This window comes from Metarhizium album, assembly GCF_000804445.1.
Source record: "Metarhizium album ARSEF 1941 chromosome Unknown scaffold_2, whole genome shotgun sequence".
Taxonomy (NCBI): Eukaryota; Fungi; Ascomycota; class Sordariomycetes; order Hypocreales; family Clavicipitaceae; genus Metarhizium; species Metarhizium album.
Genome location: NW_024467576.1, coordinates 195,728 through 211,830, shown reverse-complemented (window position 1 = coordinate 211,830; position 16,103 = coordinate 195,728). Strand labels below are relative to the sequence as shown.

General features: G+C 54.7%; 4 protein-coding genes across 4 annotated transcripts; 3 read left to right on the top strand and 1 right to left on the bottom strand.

The window, feature by feature from the left end:
* Window positions 1-396: 396 nt before the first annotated feature.
* MAM_01196 (ATPase, P-type, transmembrane domain protein) lies at window positions 397-3,788 on the top strand (the record flags this gene model as incomplete). The annotated part of the gene is made up of 4 exons (XM_040819995.1): window positions 397-489; window positions 542-1,351; window positions 1,453-3,348; window positions 3,402-3,788. The coding sequence occupies 4 exons, from the start codon at window positions 397-399 to the stop codon at window positions 3,786-3,788; spliced, it is 3,186 nt and encodes a 1,061-aa protein (XP_040681483.1).
* Window positions 3,789-6,783: 2,995 nt separating this feature from the next.
* On the top strand, window positions 6,784-8,848 carry MAM_01195 (arylsulfatase precursor; the record flags this gene model as incomplete). The annotated part of the gene is made up of 5 exons (XM_040819994.1): window positions 6,784-7,074; window positions 7,147-7,153; window positions 7,282-7,443; window positions 7,522-7,805; window positions 7,880-8,848. 5 exons carry the CDS (start codon window positions 6,784-6,786, stop codon window positions 8,846-8,848), a joined length of 1,713 nt encoding a protein of 570 aa, XP_040681482.1.
* Window positions 8,849-9,322: 474 nt separating this feature from the next.
* MAM_01194 (uncharacterized protein) lies at window positions 9,323-9,924 on the bottom strand (the record flags this gene model as incomplete). Its single annotated transcript, XM_040819993.1, has 2 exons — window positions 9,323-9,631; window positions 9,718-9,924. The coding sequence occupies 2 exons, from the start codon at window positions 9,922-9,924 to the stop codon at window positions 9,323-9,325; spliced, it is 516 nt and encodes a 171-aa protein (XP_040681481.1).
* A 3,070-nt stretch (window positions 9,925-12,994) lies between these two features.
* On the top strand, window positions 12,995-15,583 carry MAM_01193 (developmental protein FluG; the record flags this gene model as incomplete). Its single annotated transcript, XM_040819992.1, has 1 exon — window positions 12,995-15,583. One exon carries the CDS (start codon window positions 12,995-12,997, stop codon window positions 15,581-15,583), a length of 2,589 nt encoding a protein of 862 aa, XP_040681480.1.
* Between the last annotated feature and the right edge of the window lie 520 nt (window positions 15,584-16,103).

Sequence of the window (16,103 nt, the reverse complement as noted above, 5' to 3'; positions counted from 1 at the left end):
GACAAGCCACGCCGCTGCGTCGCTCGTCTCGTCCTCGGCGAGCACTAGAGTCCAGAGTCCAGACGGACGTGCTGTTCACAGTGCACACGAGTCACGTGAGCCCTCCTTCCCATGAGCCGCCGAGTCGCAAGCCCCTTCCATGGACGTGACCACTCACCAATCTGTCGCCTTCCTTGGTTCTCAATCTCCATCACGCCACCCCAACCCTGTTGGAGAAGATGTGCAAGCAGCGCCCTTGTCTGCGCCTCTGCCTAGACAACAGGACGTTTACTGTGCAATAAGGAGCCGGGCGCCGCCTGCGTGTGCCACGCCGTCGCAAGCCCTGTCTATTCCATCTCTTCAGCCGCGATAGTTGACGGATGCTCTGCTGACTCGACGACGCATCCAAAGACTGGCATGTCGCCCTTGCCAAACGGCTATGGCGAAGAACCGCAAGAGCCCGAGTTTTCCTCATGGAATGGAGCCCCTGCGATAGCAATACACCCTGCTGTGAGTTTGCGAGTCGAAACCATCTGGCGTGTGGCGTCTAAAGCTCTCCTAGGATGAAGTTACTGCTCAGAACAAGCATTTGCACACTCGGTTCGCGGCAAAGCACCACATCTCACCTGCTCGATTGTTTTCCAACCGTCCAACTTGCGACTGTCCGCCGTCCTCGCCTTCCGACGGCATGCGTCATGGTCAGACAGCCCTCCAGATACCAATCATCGATTGCGCAGATGCGGACCTGGACAACGCTTCAGCCACGACCATTTCACCAGTGTTTTCCGCCATGAGGTCTCGCTCTGCCTCTTCCTGCAGCACCTTCCCGCCGCGCTGTAGGTCAAGTGGTCGTGTCGAACATCTCTCCAGCCCATGGGGTGCGCCGTTTCTTCTGTCTCCCAAGGCCTTGGCAGAGACCATTGCTTCCAAGAGCATGGCTGAGCTAGACGCTCTCGGCGGACTCGAGGGGCTGGCTCGAGGCTTACAGACTGATTTATACGCTGGCCTGTGTGAGGACCTTCGGTCGACCCGTGCCGCCAGCCCTTCACTAGAGCAGCATGTTCACGGGCCACATCAAACCAGAGTCGACGTCTATGGCGTCAACAGGATACCGCCCAAACGGGCAAAGGGCATCCTTCAGCTGATGATGATTGCCTTGGGCGACAAGGTCCTGGTTCTGCTGTGCATCGTCGCGGGCGTCTCATTATTCATTGGGCTGTACCAGTCCCTTTTCCAGCCACATTTACCATCGCAGCCGAGGACGGAATGGGTGGACAGTCTGACAATCATGGCGGCGGTGCTCATTGTTGTAGTGACGGGGGCGGTGAATGACTATCAAAAAGAGAAGCAGTTTGCCCGTCTTGTGAAAAAGGTAGGCAAGTCATCTGGACCCTTTTGCGTCTCGAGATACTCGTCTTGTTCCTGGCCGACGGCGACGTAAGGGGCCACTAGCGCGTTCTGACCATGCCTTAGACCGAGGACCGGGTTGTGGAAGTGATACGCGCCGGCAAAACTACAGAGATATCCGTCTTCGACATACTCGTTGGCGACATTCTTCGTGTCGCAGCCGGCAGTGTGATTCCGGCTGATGGCGTCCTAGTAACGGGCTTGTCAGTTCGATGCGACGAGTCTTCCATCACCGGCGAGTCCGATCACATTACCAAGACGCCATTGAACACTGCGCTATCAAGACTGCGCGTTGGCGAGGTCGCAAAGGATATTGACCCCTTCATCATCTCTGGTGGCAAAGTGCTAAAAGGAACAGGGACCTACCTGGTCACCGGGGTTGGCGTTAACAGTTTGTATGGCCGACTCAAGATGGACGTGACTGAGAGAACAGAAGCTACGCCGTTACAAAAGAAACTGGGCGGCATAGCGGACAGGATCGCCGTGGCTGGCGTGACTGTCTCTGTCCTCTTACTCGGAGTCCTTGGGATCAAACTTCTAATTCAGATACCTGGCTCCGAGCGGACCTTTGTTGAGTTGGTGCAGATCCTTCTTAGGATCTTCATGGTGTCCATAAGCATCATTGTCGTTGCCGTCCCCGAAGGCCTGCCACTGGCTGTAACTCTTGCTCTTGCCATTGGCGTGACAAGAATGCTCAAGGATAACAATCTGGTCAGGGTCCTCTCGTCGTGCGAGACAATGGGTAACGCAACCGTGGTGTGCTCTGACAAGACTGGAACACTTACAATGAACAAGATGACTGTTTCCGCCGGCTGTGTTGGGTTGCATGGTTTGTTTGATGGCCGGGGACGCCATTTGGAGGAGACGAATCTGAATCCTCGACAAGGGGAAGACGGATCGCGCTCCTCGGCTCAGCCGAGTATGTCTCCTGCTGAATTCCAGTCGTCAGTGCATCTGCAAGTCAGAAACGTCTTGGTGCAGTCAATTTCTACCAACTCCACGGCATCAGAGGGGTTGGTAGATGGAACACCGTCTTTTATCGGATCCTGCACTGAAGTGGCGCTTCTCAGCTTTGCGAGGACGTGGCTCGGTATGCGACCATTACACCAAGAGCGAGCAAATACACAAGTCGTCCAGACCTGTCCATTCGACTCCAAGAGGAAGTACATGGCTACTGTGGCTCTGCAAGCCAACGGCCTGTATCGACTGTACCTGAAGGGTGCTCCCGAAGTCATCTTACAAGCCTGCGACCGAGTTTTGTGTGATGGAATACTGCCATTGGCAGAGGATGCAACGCTCACTCCTGAACGCCGCCATTCTGTTCTTCAAGTCGTCGAGTCTTATTGCAACATGTCACTTCGGACAATCGGATTTGCCTACAAGGATATGTCGTCTTGGCCGCCAACAGATGCGTTGTCGAACGAAGATGACATGTGGCAGCACCTTCTCACCGGCATGACCTTCCTCGGGACATTGGCGATCCATGACCCTCTGAGACCCGAGGCCACCCATGCCATAGCACAGTGTATCCAAGCAGGTGTATCGGTCAGAATGGTCACCGGTGACAATGTCCAAACTGCGCGGGCGATTGCGCAAGAATGTGGAATTCTAACTGACAACGGGGTTGTAATGGAAGGATGGCAATTCAGGAACTTGGATGTGACTGAAATGTACGACATCCTCCCCAACCTACAGGTCCTCGCCCGGTCTAGTCCCGAAGATAAGAAAACGCTCGTTCAGCGACTCAAAGATCTAGGCGAGACCGTGGCCGTCACCGGAGACGGGACAAACGATGGGCCTGCACTTCGGGCCGCAGATGTAGGCTTCTCGATGGGCATATCCGGCACGGACGTTGCAAAGGAAGCATCATCTATAGTTCTCATGGACGATAACTTTTCCTCCATTGTAAGCGCCATCGAGTGGGGAAGGAGTATCAACGACGCGGTGAAGAAGTTCCTTCATGTAGGTTGCACACCCGGCCAAGGTCAAGAAGACGGGACTAAACGCCTGAGCAGTTTCAACTCACGGCAAACATCACGGCTGTCACCCTCACATTCGAATCGTCCGTTTCTAGCGACACTGGCGAATCCATCATATCACCTGCCCAACTGCTTTGGATCAACTTGATCATGGACACTCTGGCTGCGCTGGCGCTTGCGACGGATCCGCCAAACGCCTCTGTTCTTCAGCGGGCTCCCGACACGAAAGCAACGCCATTAATATCCGTTACCGGGTGGAAGATGATTGTCGGACAGGCAATGTACCAGCTTCTCGTCATGTTCATACTCGACTTCAAAGGGTCTGATCTTCTGAAGCGCATGAGACCCGACGACGCGACTACATTGGAGACATTTGTGTTTAATACATTCGTGTGGATGCAGCTATTCAACCTGTACAAGTGAGTTTGCAAGGCTACTTTTGTGATGACAAGGACTAATCCACACTCAGCAACCGCCGTTTAGATAACAATCTCAACATCTTTGAAGGGCTGCACAGGAATATATATTTCGTGGTTGTAAATATTATCATCATCGTGGGCCAGGTCCTTATCGTGACCGTCGGCGGTATTGCACTCTCAACGACACCACTTTCGATCACAGAATGGATAATGTCGATACTCCTCGGCGCATTGTGCATGCCTGTTGCTGTCTTGCTTCGACTTCTCCCGGATGACGTGATTGTGAATACGTTGTCGAAGCCGTCGCAAGCATGGCTCCGCAAAAGATCGCCCTCGGCGTCGCCAAGTAACGCAGCTTGGCTTTCGACAGTCGACCACATTCGTTGTGAACTCATTACGTGTACGCAACCACGGAGTTGGCGGCTGCGGCGCCTCATCCGCGGCCCGTCAATTGGCTGGAGACGCTCAAGCCCCGGTGTTGACTTCGAGCGAGGCCATTCTGGCAACGAGAGGACACCGTTACTTCAGAATAGAGATGCTGAGGTAATCGGCAACAGAAGAGGCTCGGTATGTGCTCCGTCGGTGGTCATGGCCGGTATGGTGGCCGGTGGCGTTGGGGGATTGCCTCGTGTTGAACCACGAAGCGGCGTGTAGGCGCGTCTAATAGCGTCACTTGAACAACTATCATCCCGTTTGAACCAATGTACATAATGACTTGGCACTCCTATACTTTTGTATATCAGCTGACCGAACACACAATCTCCCTGCTCGGGGGTCAAACTTGTGTCACGAGATGTAGAGCGTATTGACGCACATGGAAAGTGACCTCTAGCTAGGCCATTTTTTGTGCGAATTGACTCGGCATGACAGCCGAGACAAATATCAGGCATGATTCGGCATATCAACTACGTTGTCTTGTTGAGCCACTTGTCCATGAGTGCTTGATGCCCTCTACTGTTTTGAAAGCGTACAACATGAGCTGGTAGAGATTAGCCACATACACACTGTCCAACTTTGAGGCGGTTGGTTAACGGAGCTGTGTCTGCACATCTCTATTGCCGACATGGAGTCATAAACTGCAGCCCGAGCATTACTTTAAAAGCACATGACACCATATTCAAGGTCGTGGAACTGAGCTTGAGACGAACGCCGCCGGGCGCCATCCATAACCAGGTCTTACATATCGACCACGATGTCGTTCCCATGGCTCTGTGTCGATTGCGCAACAAGTTGGACTAATCGTCGTAGTATGGTGTAGGTGCATGTTTTGGCGCAGAAACGCCATCGCCGGCCGATGTGTTATATTGGAAGCCTAGCCGTCTGCACACATTACTGTTTCGTGAAGCTGGTGATGAAGCGAGAATATGAACGTGTCGCTGCAGATCTGCCTCCGCTTCTTTCGGCTGTGGATTTGGGCTTTTGCTGGACATTCGTATCCTAGTCTCGTTCTCGTTTCTTGATACTGCCGAATTTGGTGTGTCTTGGCAATATTGCCAAAGACGTCAGATGGTTTGCCGAAACGGGCTCGAGGTGCGTTGTTGAACACCAACTAACGGCGTGGACGGGTGTGAAGCATGATTCGAGCGTCCCAAATTGAACCTTGCTGAGCTAGTTTGGTGATGATTGTGGACCGCTAGTCCGCTTCTGGAGGAAGTGGGGTGGAGATGTGGGGCGCCGACGCTAGCTCCGCGGCTCCGCTTTCTTCTCCCGCCTTGGCGCCTTGGCGCCTCGGCGCTTGCTTGGCGTAATTGCCTTCAGTCATTCTCCTTCGGAGTCCGTACGGCGATATGTACCCTCGCTGGCCTGATAGCAGCTCGCTCAGCATAGAGGGGATAATGGCAACGACCTGGCATGCTCGCCCTCTTGGCCATCTGGCCCCTGGCGGGAGATTCCGGAAGTCACTCGGTGTTGAGGATCTTACATGACTCATGCAATGCCAGCTGGATTGACTCGGGGTCGTGTCTCTGGTTGGTAAGTACTTGACGAGGAGCTGGCTTGTGTATCCCGCTACTGAGTCTAGCAAATTAGTACGCAAGCAGTTGTTAGGCGGGAGCAGAATCGCCAAGTAGATCGCCTGTATCAAGGACGGATTTGACTCTTCACAATTGTCCATAGATGCCCATCGACAGCTATGATAAGAAGTTGGATGGCAGGCTGGCCGCAAAGTCTTGGTCAAGGCGCCAAGGCTCCTAAGGATCCAGTGTTCACCTGCCGGCCTGTCAGACGTCGAGTATTCTCGGCATGTTTGACTGCCGAAACCGCTGCACCAAATGCGATATTGGTCCGGCCCTCTACCGCATCGCGCCATCTTGGCCACGTCGTGCTGGAAGCCGATATTCCCTGCAATGAACCCTTTCGTCTTCCGTGTGGGGGATCGCTGACCATCCGGGTGAGTCCCTGAGGTTGATTCCATATTCCACGTTACGTTGCATAGACCTTTTGCAGCCTCCTCAACTGTTCCACATGTCCGCTAGCAACATGCATTCATGGACTGCTTTTCCCAAGACGCCGTTGACAGGTACTCAAGCCGAGTCACAAGGCCCGTGCCGCACTTTGTGGCCAAAACGCGACCCCGGCCTAAATGTCGCGATAGTTCCACCACACCACGCCATGAGGAAAATTGCCGAATCATTGGTCATGGGCAGAAGACGGACAGAGAGCATGTGGGTCGTGTCCCCTTTCGATTTCCAGGGCCCCTTGGCGCCAGCACGTGTCCAAACGCACTTCGTGCCTCTTCATTGTCGACCACTGCCTCGAATGAGTGCCGTTTAGCCTCGCCGTCAGGCCGGAGCCTCGGCTTCCCAGTGAAAAGCCCATGTCGCTGCAGGAATTTCGGAGGGAGACCTCGTCCTCAAGTATCCGACACCCCGCTGACTGTTGCCTGAATCATGGTGCCTCGATCATTTGCAAGCGGCAGAGTTGAAAGGGACCATCCAAGCACGGCCAGTCCCTCGTCGAAAACCAGGCAGTCCCTTTCGTCATCGCCAGTCCCATTCAAGATGGCGGTACCATTGTTCTTGCTTGCGGCTCTTATCCTCACTCTCCGTATGGCCGGTGGCAAAGAGCTGAGCAAGATGGATCTGAGGCCAAATTTCATCTTCATCATAACGGATGATCAAGACCTCCACATGAACTCGCTCGACTATCAGGACACGGTCAGAGAGGAGCTCGTCCAAAAGGGCACAACATTCAACAAGCATTTTTGTACCGTCTCTTTATGTTGTCCGTCAAGAGTGTCTCTGCTTACCGGAAAAGCCGCTCACAACACAAATGTCACTGATGTGAAATATGTACGTTCCTCGACCACGTCTTCCGCGGCTCACCTCCACCATTGTGACCTGGGCTAAAGATGTGCACGGCAGCCATGGGGTAGGTTGTCCAGTTCAACGACGGTCCTGCATTTCGCTCCGGCTAGATGCATGCGTGTACATTCTGCTCGGAAGCCGAGGATGGGGCCAGCGGCATGTCAAACTAACCAGCTTTTCAATTTCCCGCAGGGGGATACAGGAAGTTCATCACACAGAAGCTCAACGATGCCTATTTGCCCGTGTGGCTTCAACAATGGGGCTACAACACATACTACGCGGGAAAACTCATGAACCAACACAGCACTAAAACGTACAACTGGAGCTTCGCCAAGGGATGGACTCGGTCTGACTGTGCGTAGCATTGATAGCCGGCTGGTGCAAATCCCCCGCCTGCCGCCGAGTCTTCCAGCTGACCCTTTGCGTCGCCAGTCTTGCTTGACCCCGGAACCTACAGCTACCTTGACGGCATCATGGCCCTGGACAGAGACGAGTACAGGAGTATCAAGGGGCAGTATTCCACCGACGTCATTGCTAATAGGTCCCTGGAGTTCCTCGGCAACGCCATGGACGCCGGCAGGCCGTTCTTCTTGGGCATCGCACCCATCGCCCCTCACGCCAATACGGGATTCACGAGTCCAGTTCCCGCCGAACGTCACAGCCATCTCTTCCCAGATGCCGTGATTCCTCGCACTCCGAGCTTCAACCCGAAAACAGTACGTAGAACGAGTTGAACACGTAGCATGCCCGCAGCCGAGCTTCAGCAAGGCTAACACAACCCGCGACACAGCGCGGCCACGTCAGTTATCTCAAAACTCTTCCGCGACTAAACTCCACACAGATAGAATACATCGACGAGTTCTATCGCTCCCGCCTGCGAGCACTCCAAGCCGTAGATGATATGGTTGGCAGCATCGTCGATGCCCTACAGAAGCAGCCGGAAGTCTTGGCCAACACATACATCATCTACACCAGCGACAACGGCTACCACCTCGGACATCATCGCCTACCCCCCGGCAAGACCTGCAACATCGAAGAGGACATCAACGTGCCCTTCATCGTACGGGGCCCCGGGGTGACGCACGGCGCACAAGTCACGTTTCCCACCTCACATGTCGATATCGCGCCTACGTTGTTCAAGCTTGCGGGTATTCCTCTCCGCGAGGACTTTGACGGCGTCCCCATCCCCGTGAGATCCCAAGACCGGCTGCACCAAGTACGCGACAACGAGCACGTCAACATAGAATACTGGGGGAGTCCCTACGTCGAGGGCGAGCTCTTTGACAATCTACGACACGTCATGGCGAAGAACACGTACAAGACCCTCCGCGTCGTCGGCAAAAGCTACGACTTCATGTACGGAGTCTGGTGCACCGACGAGCACCAGCTATACGACATGCGCGCCGATCCGCACCAAATGAACAACTTGTACGGAATCCAGGGCAACACCTCAGGCTACGACGTTGCTGCCCTGACTGCACGTCTGGAAACGTTGCTGCTCACGCTCAAGAACTGCAAGGGCAGGGTGTGCCGACAGCCCTGGGAGAGGATATTTCCTGACCCCAGCGACCTTGTCTTTTCTCTCGAAGAGGCCATGAACCCCAAGTTTGACGATTTCTTCCTCCGCAGACAGCCGAGGATTACGTTTTCAGAGTGCACGGTGGGCTACATGCCTGAGCTTGAGGGGGCCTCGGGCCCGGTCGTCTACACGGACTGGAGTAAATATTTCTCGGAGAAGGAGTGGGCGGACGGCATTTGAACGGGGCGTCCGCGGCAGTTGTTGATCGTCAGCCCGCGGACACATGAGTGGTGTATATGTCGAGGGAAGGGAGGATAAGCTGGGTGTACTGAGTGCGAGCGGGACGATCTTGGCCGTTGCTACTGTGCTGCGGACGGGGTGCGTACGACTTTGTCCTTGATTTCAAACTACTATTCTATTCGCCAGACTACTTCCGAAATGAACGTGCGCCGGACGAAGTGGTGGTGTGCTTTGCGAACAAGTCCGCCGGCGACTCGTGTCCGGTTCACGGCCTGGAATATGGTATAAATTTCGATATAGCGACGCGGCTGTGCACTTCCCAAGGCCAACGAAGCCCACAAGATGCAGTTCCAGGGAACAAAGGACGAGATATAGACGGTCCAATAGATTGCGCAACGAGTGTCAAGCGTAAAGCTCGATTCATTTGTATTTACATGCGTAAGTGCCCGCAACGACGGGACGCTCGCCCCTTCATCACAAGCCGCCAGCAGCGCAAATGGCGGCAGCGGCTCGCGCCTGCGCACCGTAGCGACCGGGATAGCTTGACTGCTGGACCGTCTGGCTCAAAGTGCCCGTGGCCATGGTGTGCCAGCCACTGACGCCCTTGATCCGAGCAAAGAACTGGCCGGCAGAGCAGCCGGCGTCCATGTCGCAGGCGATGTTCCTGTACACAGAGGCACGCTGCTGGAAGAGACCGATGGAGTCATGGTCGGAGCCGACGCGGTCGTGATGGTGCCTCAGCGACTCCGGGACCGCGCTGTTCGCGTACATCATCAGCGTAGACTGTGGTTTGGCCGTGTCAGCAGGGGCTCCGACGTGTCGACGTGCCTGTTCTCAGGAGGACACGGGTTTCTTGGTGGCCGACCGACCTCGACAAGACCAGTGGCAATCGCGGCTGCGCAGCCACGTCGACCGACGCCAGCGGTCTTTGCCTTGGCGATGATGGACCTGGCGTAGCCGCTTTGAACGGCATCGAGACCAGGGAGGCCGCCAGCGGCGCCAGCGGCAGGGGCAGGGGCAGCAGCAACGGCCGCGGTGCCAAAGACAACGGCGGCCATCAGGCTGATCAACTGCATGTTTGTCTGTCCGCTCCGTCACAAGTCGTTGTGGAGGTGTCCGAGGCTGGGTGAACGATGCCCGTCAGTTGACGAGGCTACGAGTCGGAGCGTGCTGCTTGACCAGAGCCATGACGTCCTACTTATATCATCGAGAGGGCTGTCGACCCATTGCCGTCGTCGACTCGCGGCAGTTCCTGACTTGTATCAAACATCGGCATGGTCCGAATGCTGCAGAGCGGGACTGGCGCGTCAAACGTCGTGGCGTATGGGAATTCCGAACGCTAATGTCTGTCCTCTGTCCTGCCCCCCGCAGAATCCCACTTCAACGCCCCCTCCGTGTGGTTACTACTCGCTAGTGGTTATTTGTTGCAAGTAGAAACCGTCTGTAGCTCACAAACCGCACTCCCTCTACGGCTGAATTCGTATGCTGAGCCTGTTGACGCGGATAACTTCAACCCTACAGAGAGTCGACAACAGCATTCGTTAACGGGGAGATCAGGCTTGACAGTCCTGAAAAAAATAGCAAGAGCATCACTTCATTTGGGGTTCTCCTTGACATGATTGCTGCCTGTAAGTGTTCACCGTGGTATCCGAGGAAATTACCAAGAGCGCTGAGTGGCTCTAAGCCCGGCCAGCCCCAGGACTCCAAGGCGACTAGTCTCAAGTTGATGGTTTAGATATCACGTCTTGGATAAAAAGCCTTGCCCTACTATTAGCACTTCCCAGCTTCCCTACTGAGATCGGACCTGCCGCTACGCAATTAGTGACAGATGCTCGGCCTCTGCCGTCCGGATAACAAAAAGTGCAGCGCAGCAACGGGTGACCAAGACCCCGTGTGCCAGTAGCTTGAGCCCGTCAGCCTTGGTCGACTGTTAATCGCTGGGACCCCAAGAAAGCCAAGGCACCTCTCTTCAAGCTGGAAAAGGCCACCGCGCGCGACTTGAGTTGCCAGACACTAGGAACCCACAATGGGTCAAGGCCAACTAATACCGCCCAACAAGTAAGTTAACTAGTTAGTGTAGCCCATCGCGGCATGAACCCTAGACGAAATACCGCCGGCCCGGCACTTCCGTGGGCCCCGACACCGACACGCGGTGCTTCCGAGAGGAGAACGCAACGAAGGAAGACTTGGCTAGGTCTCGCCGGCCCAACAACTGAAAACATCAGAGGCCACCTGGGGGCTTCGGAGTCCGGACCTAACGAAAACGTTGTCTCTGCATATCAGGATCCCATCAAAGGCCAGGCCGGAGCTACGCTGCGTACTTGGTCGTGCGGCGAGGAAGCCATGGAGACACGGCATATATTGCAATAGGGTGCAGAAGGCAACGGCCTCTCCGGCCACATTTTGCAAAATGGTTCACGTACAGGTGTAAAATTCTCATCAGCCATGGAAATAGACTTGGTGGCCTGTGGCCCTTGGCTTTTCACTGCCTGGTGCTGAATGCCGCAGAGGCACAGCTCGTCTTCGCCGCACGACCATTTCTAGCGGGAACGCAGCTGCAACAGAGTCCAACTATAGATATGACAGCTTGTAAGCACAGCATGTCGCTTGGATAGGTACATGTATATCGGAAGAACGGGTCATGAAGCGTTTCCAAGGATGAGACTCCTCTCCGCTACGGAGCCTGATTCACTCGACGTATTCGGGGAGTTTCAAACGCTCGGGATGCTTCAACTTAGATTGCTATTGGAATTTCCCGTCTTGCGATTTCCAAGCCCTCTTATCGTCAGCTCATCCGGCCAAATAACCCCAGACTACTATAACCTCGTAATTACACGCGTGTCTGGTGCGCAGGGCGATAGTCCCATCGGCCAGCTTGGCGGGCCTCAATACTTTTTGTCCTGGTCCACGAAATCGCCAGAAATTCGGATATACTATTTCAAGCACAACTCACAGTAGACACAACAAGTATTTGAACGGCTCCTTGTACCCAGGGCTGGGGTTGTCTACAAATTAAGAACAGCGGAGACTCCGGCCGCCCACCGTAGAAAACAGCGTCGCGGACATTGCCCTGGTCGTCCTTCTCGTTATATCGGTCTCGCAACCCTGGCCATGGGCTAGGGTTAGGGTCCGGAGTCGGCAGAAATTTTGCGGGCTGGTGGAGCACGGAAGAAAAGGGTTGCTGATTTTAATCGGCAAACTTGCGATCAGGCCTTGGCATCTAAGCCGTTTACAGGCATTGACAGGACCTGCACCTACGGAGTAATGACACCGTGAATGCCTACCCTTTCCAGTATGGCGCCCTTTTTCATGTGCATGTTGTGACGGATATTCTACCGATCCGTGGACCAGGGCGTTGCACAAGATTCGCTAAAAAAAAAAGTACGGAAAAAATGTACAGACAGTCAGTCAACTAATCGTGCCCGCCCCACTTTATGTGGTTCGGCTAGCAAAAGCCCTCACCACACCTTTGGTGGTGAGGGCTTTTGCTAGCCGAACCACATAAAGTGGGGCGGGCACGATTAGTCCGGTCTTGAGCCAGTCAATCAACATCAGCCGGGTACGCCGTGCCCGGGATCCAAACAGCGCGCAGTCGAGAGCAAGGAGATCGGCCGACCAACTCCTTGGCAGGGTAACTTTGATAGAAGCCGCATTTTGCTGTTCCAAGTCTTCTAGAGGCCGACACCCCTGGAAACAGCATCAGCCAACGCTGCCGATCAGGGGCTCTTCGGCTTGCCGGATTCTCAGCTTCGGCCACTGCCACGCCGTCTGTCGTCGGCGTGGAGTCTGGACAACGGCCTTGCTGACAGGATATGCAACCGCCGGAGGATTGAAGCACGGGTGAAATTACTTGCCGCATCTTGGCAAAACGGCGCGCTGCCGCCGATTTCGGCTCCGGCTGGTGCGGCCCAACGTGCAAGGAGCAACCAAGGAAGGGGCGACCCATCGCGGAAGGCAGGCAGGACGCCGTAGCTGCAGGAGTTGCATAACAGTGAGCGCCCAGTCAGCCAATGAAATGCCGGGCTGAGCCAGCCGTGAGCCAGCTGTCCACGGCTGATTGCCTCGAGCAAAGGCCCGATGGTGGCCAAAGACGTCCAAACATCTTCACCGAGGCAGTTTTGTGAATGCCCGGTGGCAGAAGCAACAATGGATGGCGGCTTTCACGTTGGCGCCGAGGCCTTGCGTCGATGCATTCAGTCGACTCCAATCATCGACAATCACGCACACCCACTGCTTCAGCACAGTCACGCTGACAAGTATCCCCTGCTCACAATCGTGACAGAAGCTCATGGCGATGCTCTCGACTCATCACGGACCAGCTTGGCTCACATTCGGGCCGTCAAACAGCTTTCCGAGCAGCTCGGGTGTGCCGCCACTTGGGACGCTGTGGAGAGCGCCATTAAGCAAGAACGACGCCGTGACTACGCCGGATGGACACGGAGATGCCTTGCCGGTATCGAGTGTGTCCTCGTCGATGACGGTTTGGACGACGAGGACGCTGTGGAATCCTACACCTACTTCGACCAGTTTGCCCCCAGCCCCAGCAAACGTATCGTCCGCATTGAGCAAGCTGCGGCCAGGCTTATAGAAAACGCGTGCATCTCACAGCCATCGCCTGCGCAAGCTTTTGACCTTGCCATCGCCAATTTCGAAGCCGAGCTTAGGAATGCAATATCCGATGCGGAGGTTGTCGGCTTCAAGTCGGTAATTTGCTATCGAACCGGACTGGACATTGCCTCCAAAGCTAGCGAGCTGGAGGCACGTTCAACTTTTGCCGACATCTACACGCAAAGGCAGGCAGCCGATGCCCAGAGCTTCACGAGACTGCATCACCGCGCGCTCAACGAGTTCCTCGTCCACCGTCTAGCTCAACTAATCCGCGACTGCTCATCAACCCACAAGAAGCCCATTCAATTTCACACTGGTCTCGGTGATAATGACCTCACGTTGACAAGATCCTCTCCTGCGCATTTGCAAGACTTTGCGCGGGAATATCCGACGGTCCCGATTATTCTCCTGCACTCTGGTTATCCCTTCGATCGGGAAGCAGGGTATATGGCGGCAATGTATGGAAACGTATATGCTGATATTGGCGAAATTTTCCCCTTCATCAACCGGGATGGGCAAGAAAGCGTAGTACGCCATGTTCTCGAGCTCTGTCCGTGGGAAAAGATCATCTGGAGTACTGATGGCCATTGGTTCCCGGAAACCTATCTTCTTTCAATACTCCAAATGAGAGATGTGTTCCACACAGTCTTGTGCGACTTCGTGCGAAAGGGGGACATCACATGGAAACAAGCTACGCAGATGGTGCAGGATATGTTGTTCAACACCTCGAACAAGATTTATGACCTCGGTCTCACGATGAGGTGTCGACTGCCCAAGAATGCACAGCCATCCGGGACATTGCCCACAAAGTTTGAGGCACAACACTTGTTGACCTACTTGGCCGACACCGAAAAGCCACATTATCTTCGCCTGTGTTGGCTGGACTATACGGCCATGCCAAGAATGAGAGTCATACCTTCGCGACAAGTCTTGTCTGCGATGAAGACGAACCAGCCGCTCTGGGTCACGGTGACAAAGGGCTGTCTCGGCATCCTTCAGAATGATACTCTGATTCCTGGTGTCGGGCCAGTTGGCGAGTTTCAGCTGCAGCCGGATTTTTCATCCCTCCGCCCAGGGCCGCGCGATGGACACATTACAGTAATGTGCGACTTCAAGGAAAAGGATGGCTCGCTCGTCAACCTCTGCCCTCGAACAATGCTGAAAAGGGCCATAGATCTTGCTCGTGATGAGCACATCGAGCTTTTGCTCGGCTTCGAGATTGAGCTCGTACTCCTTCGCCGCCCAGGGAACGGGGGATACAGCGTCGACAGTTATGACGGACATGCTTGCTCAACCGTCGGAGCCATGGACCACGAGGTGGTCGAAAAGGTGCTGGAGGCGGCAATACAGCAACTCGACCACGCCGGCGTATACGTCGAAATGTTGCATGCCGAAAGCGCCACGGGCCAATTCGAAATAGTCTTGCCCAAGGCCAGGCCAATGGAAGCCGTGGACACGTTGATCTTTGCGCGGCAAGTCATAGCCAGCTGCGCAAATGCGTCGGGATACAAGATGACGTTGCATCCGAAGCCGATAGCCAATGCGTGCGGCACCGCCGCGCACGCTCACATCTCCATCACTTCAGACGGCCGCAATGCAGCTCTATACGAACCCTTCTATGCAGGTATTTTATCTCACCTGAGAGCTATATGCGCGTTCACGTGCAGCAACATGGTGAGCTATGAGCGGCTTCGAAACGGCGTCTGGGCAGGAGGAACATGGGTCACTTGGGGCACGCAAAATCGCGAAGCGCCTCTCCGCAAAATCGAAAACAGTCATTGGGAACTGAAGTGCGTGGACGGCCTTTCCAATCCGTACATGGCCATGGCGGCGATTGTCCTGGCGGGGCTCGACGGTGTTCGGAAAGGGAAAAAGCTCACCTGGGCCGACTGTACAAGGGACCCTGCGTCGCTCTCGTCTGGGCAGCGACTGCAGTTGGGTATTGACACGAGGTTACCAGAGAGCATCGACGAGGCCTTGAAGGCGCTCGTTGAGGATGGAGATTTGACCAACTTGTTGGAAGTTGATGTTATTAAAAGATACGTGGCCGTGAAAGAAGCGGAAGCGGAGTTGATGAAATCCATGGACGCAAAGGACAGAAGGGATTGGATTTTAGACAGGTACTGATGATGGGGAAACGCTTCAAACGCAATCGTTGGACGTTTCCAAGTTCGGGGAAGGAGTATTCAATACACTGATACACTTGCGGATGGCAACAGCAGCATTCTGCCGGGATGATGGCCAGAGTCAACGTCAACCACACCAACCCTCTTGCAAGCTGACTAAAGTCAGCAATCTGTCCCGTTTCCAAGGTTTCCTGCTTCCAGTTATGGGGGCTCTGGAACCGTGACGTTGAGCAGCTTTGGAGTCGGCGAAGGCCTCTTCCCTCCCACTATAGCCTCCGCGCTATACATATCGGTGGTGACTGTCCGGACGTACGAGGCTACGGCGACCATGTGTTTCTGGAAACCAAGAACGTGTTATGTCTCTCTCCAGTCTGTTCAAGACCTCAATGAATCCAACTTTGCCTTTCAACATCGGGGATCAATGATGTTTTCAACCTGAGTAGTCATGACAGCGCTCACGGCCACCGATACCTCGCATATTTCCCAAACTAACCAATACTCTGGGGTCGTGTGTGAACAAC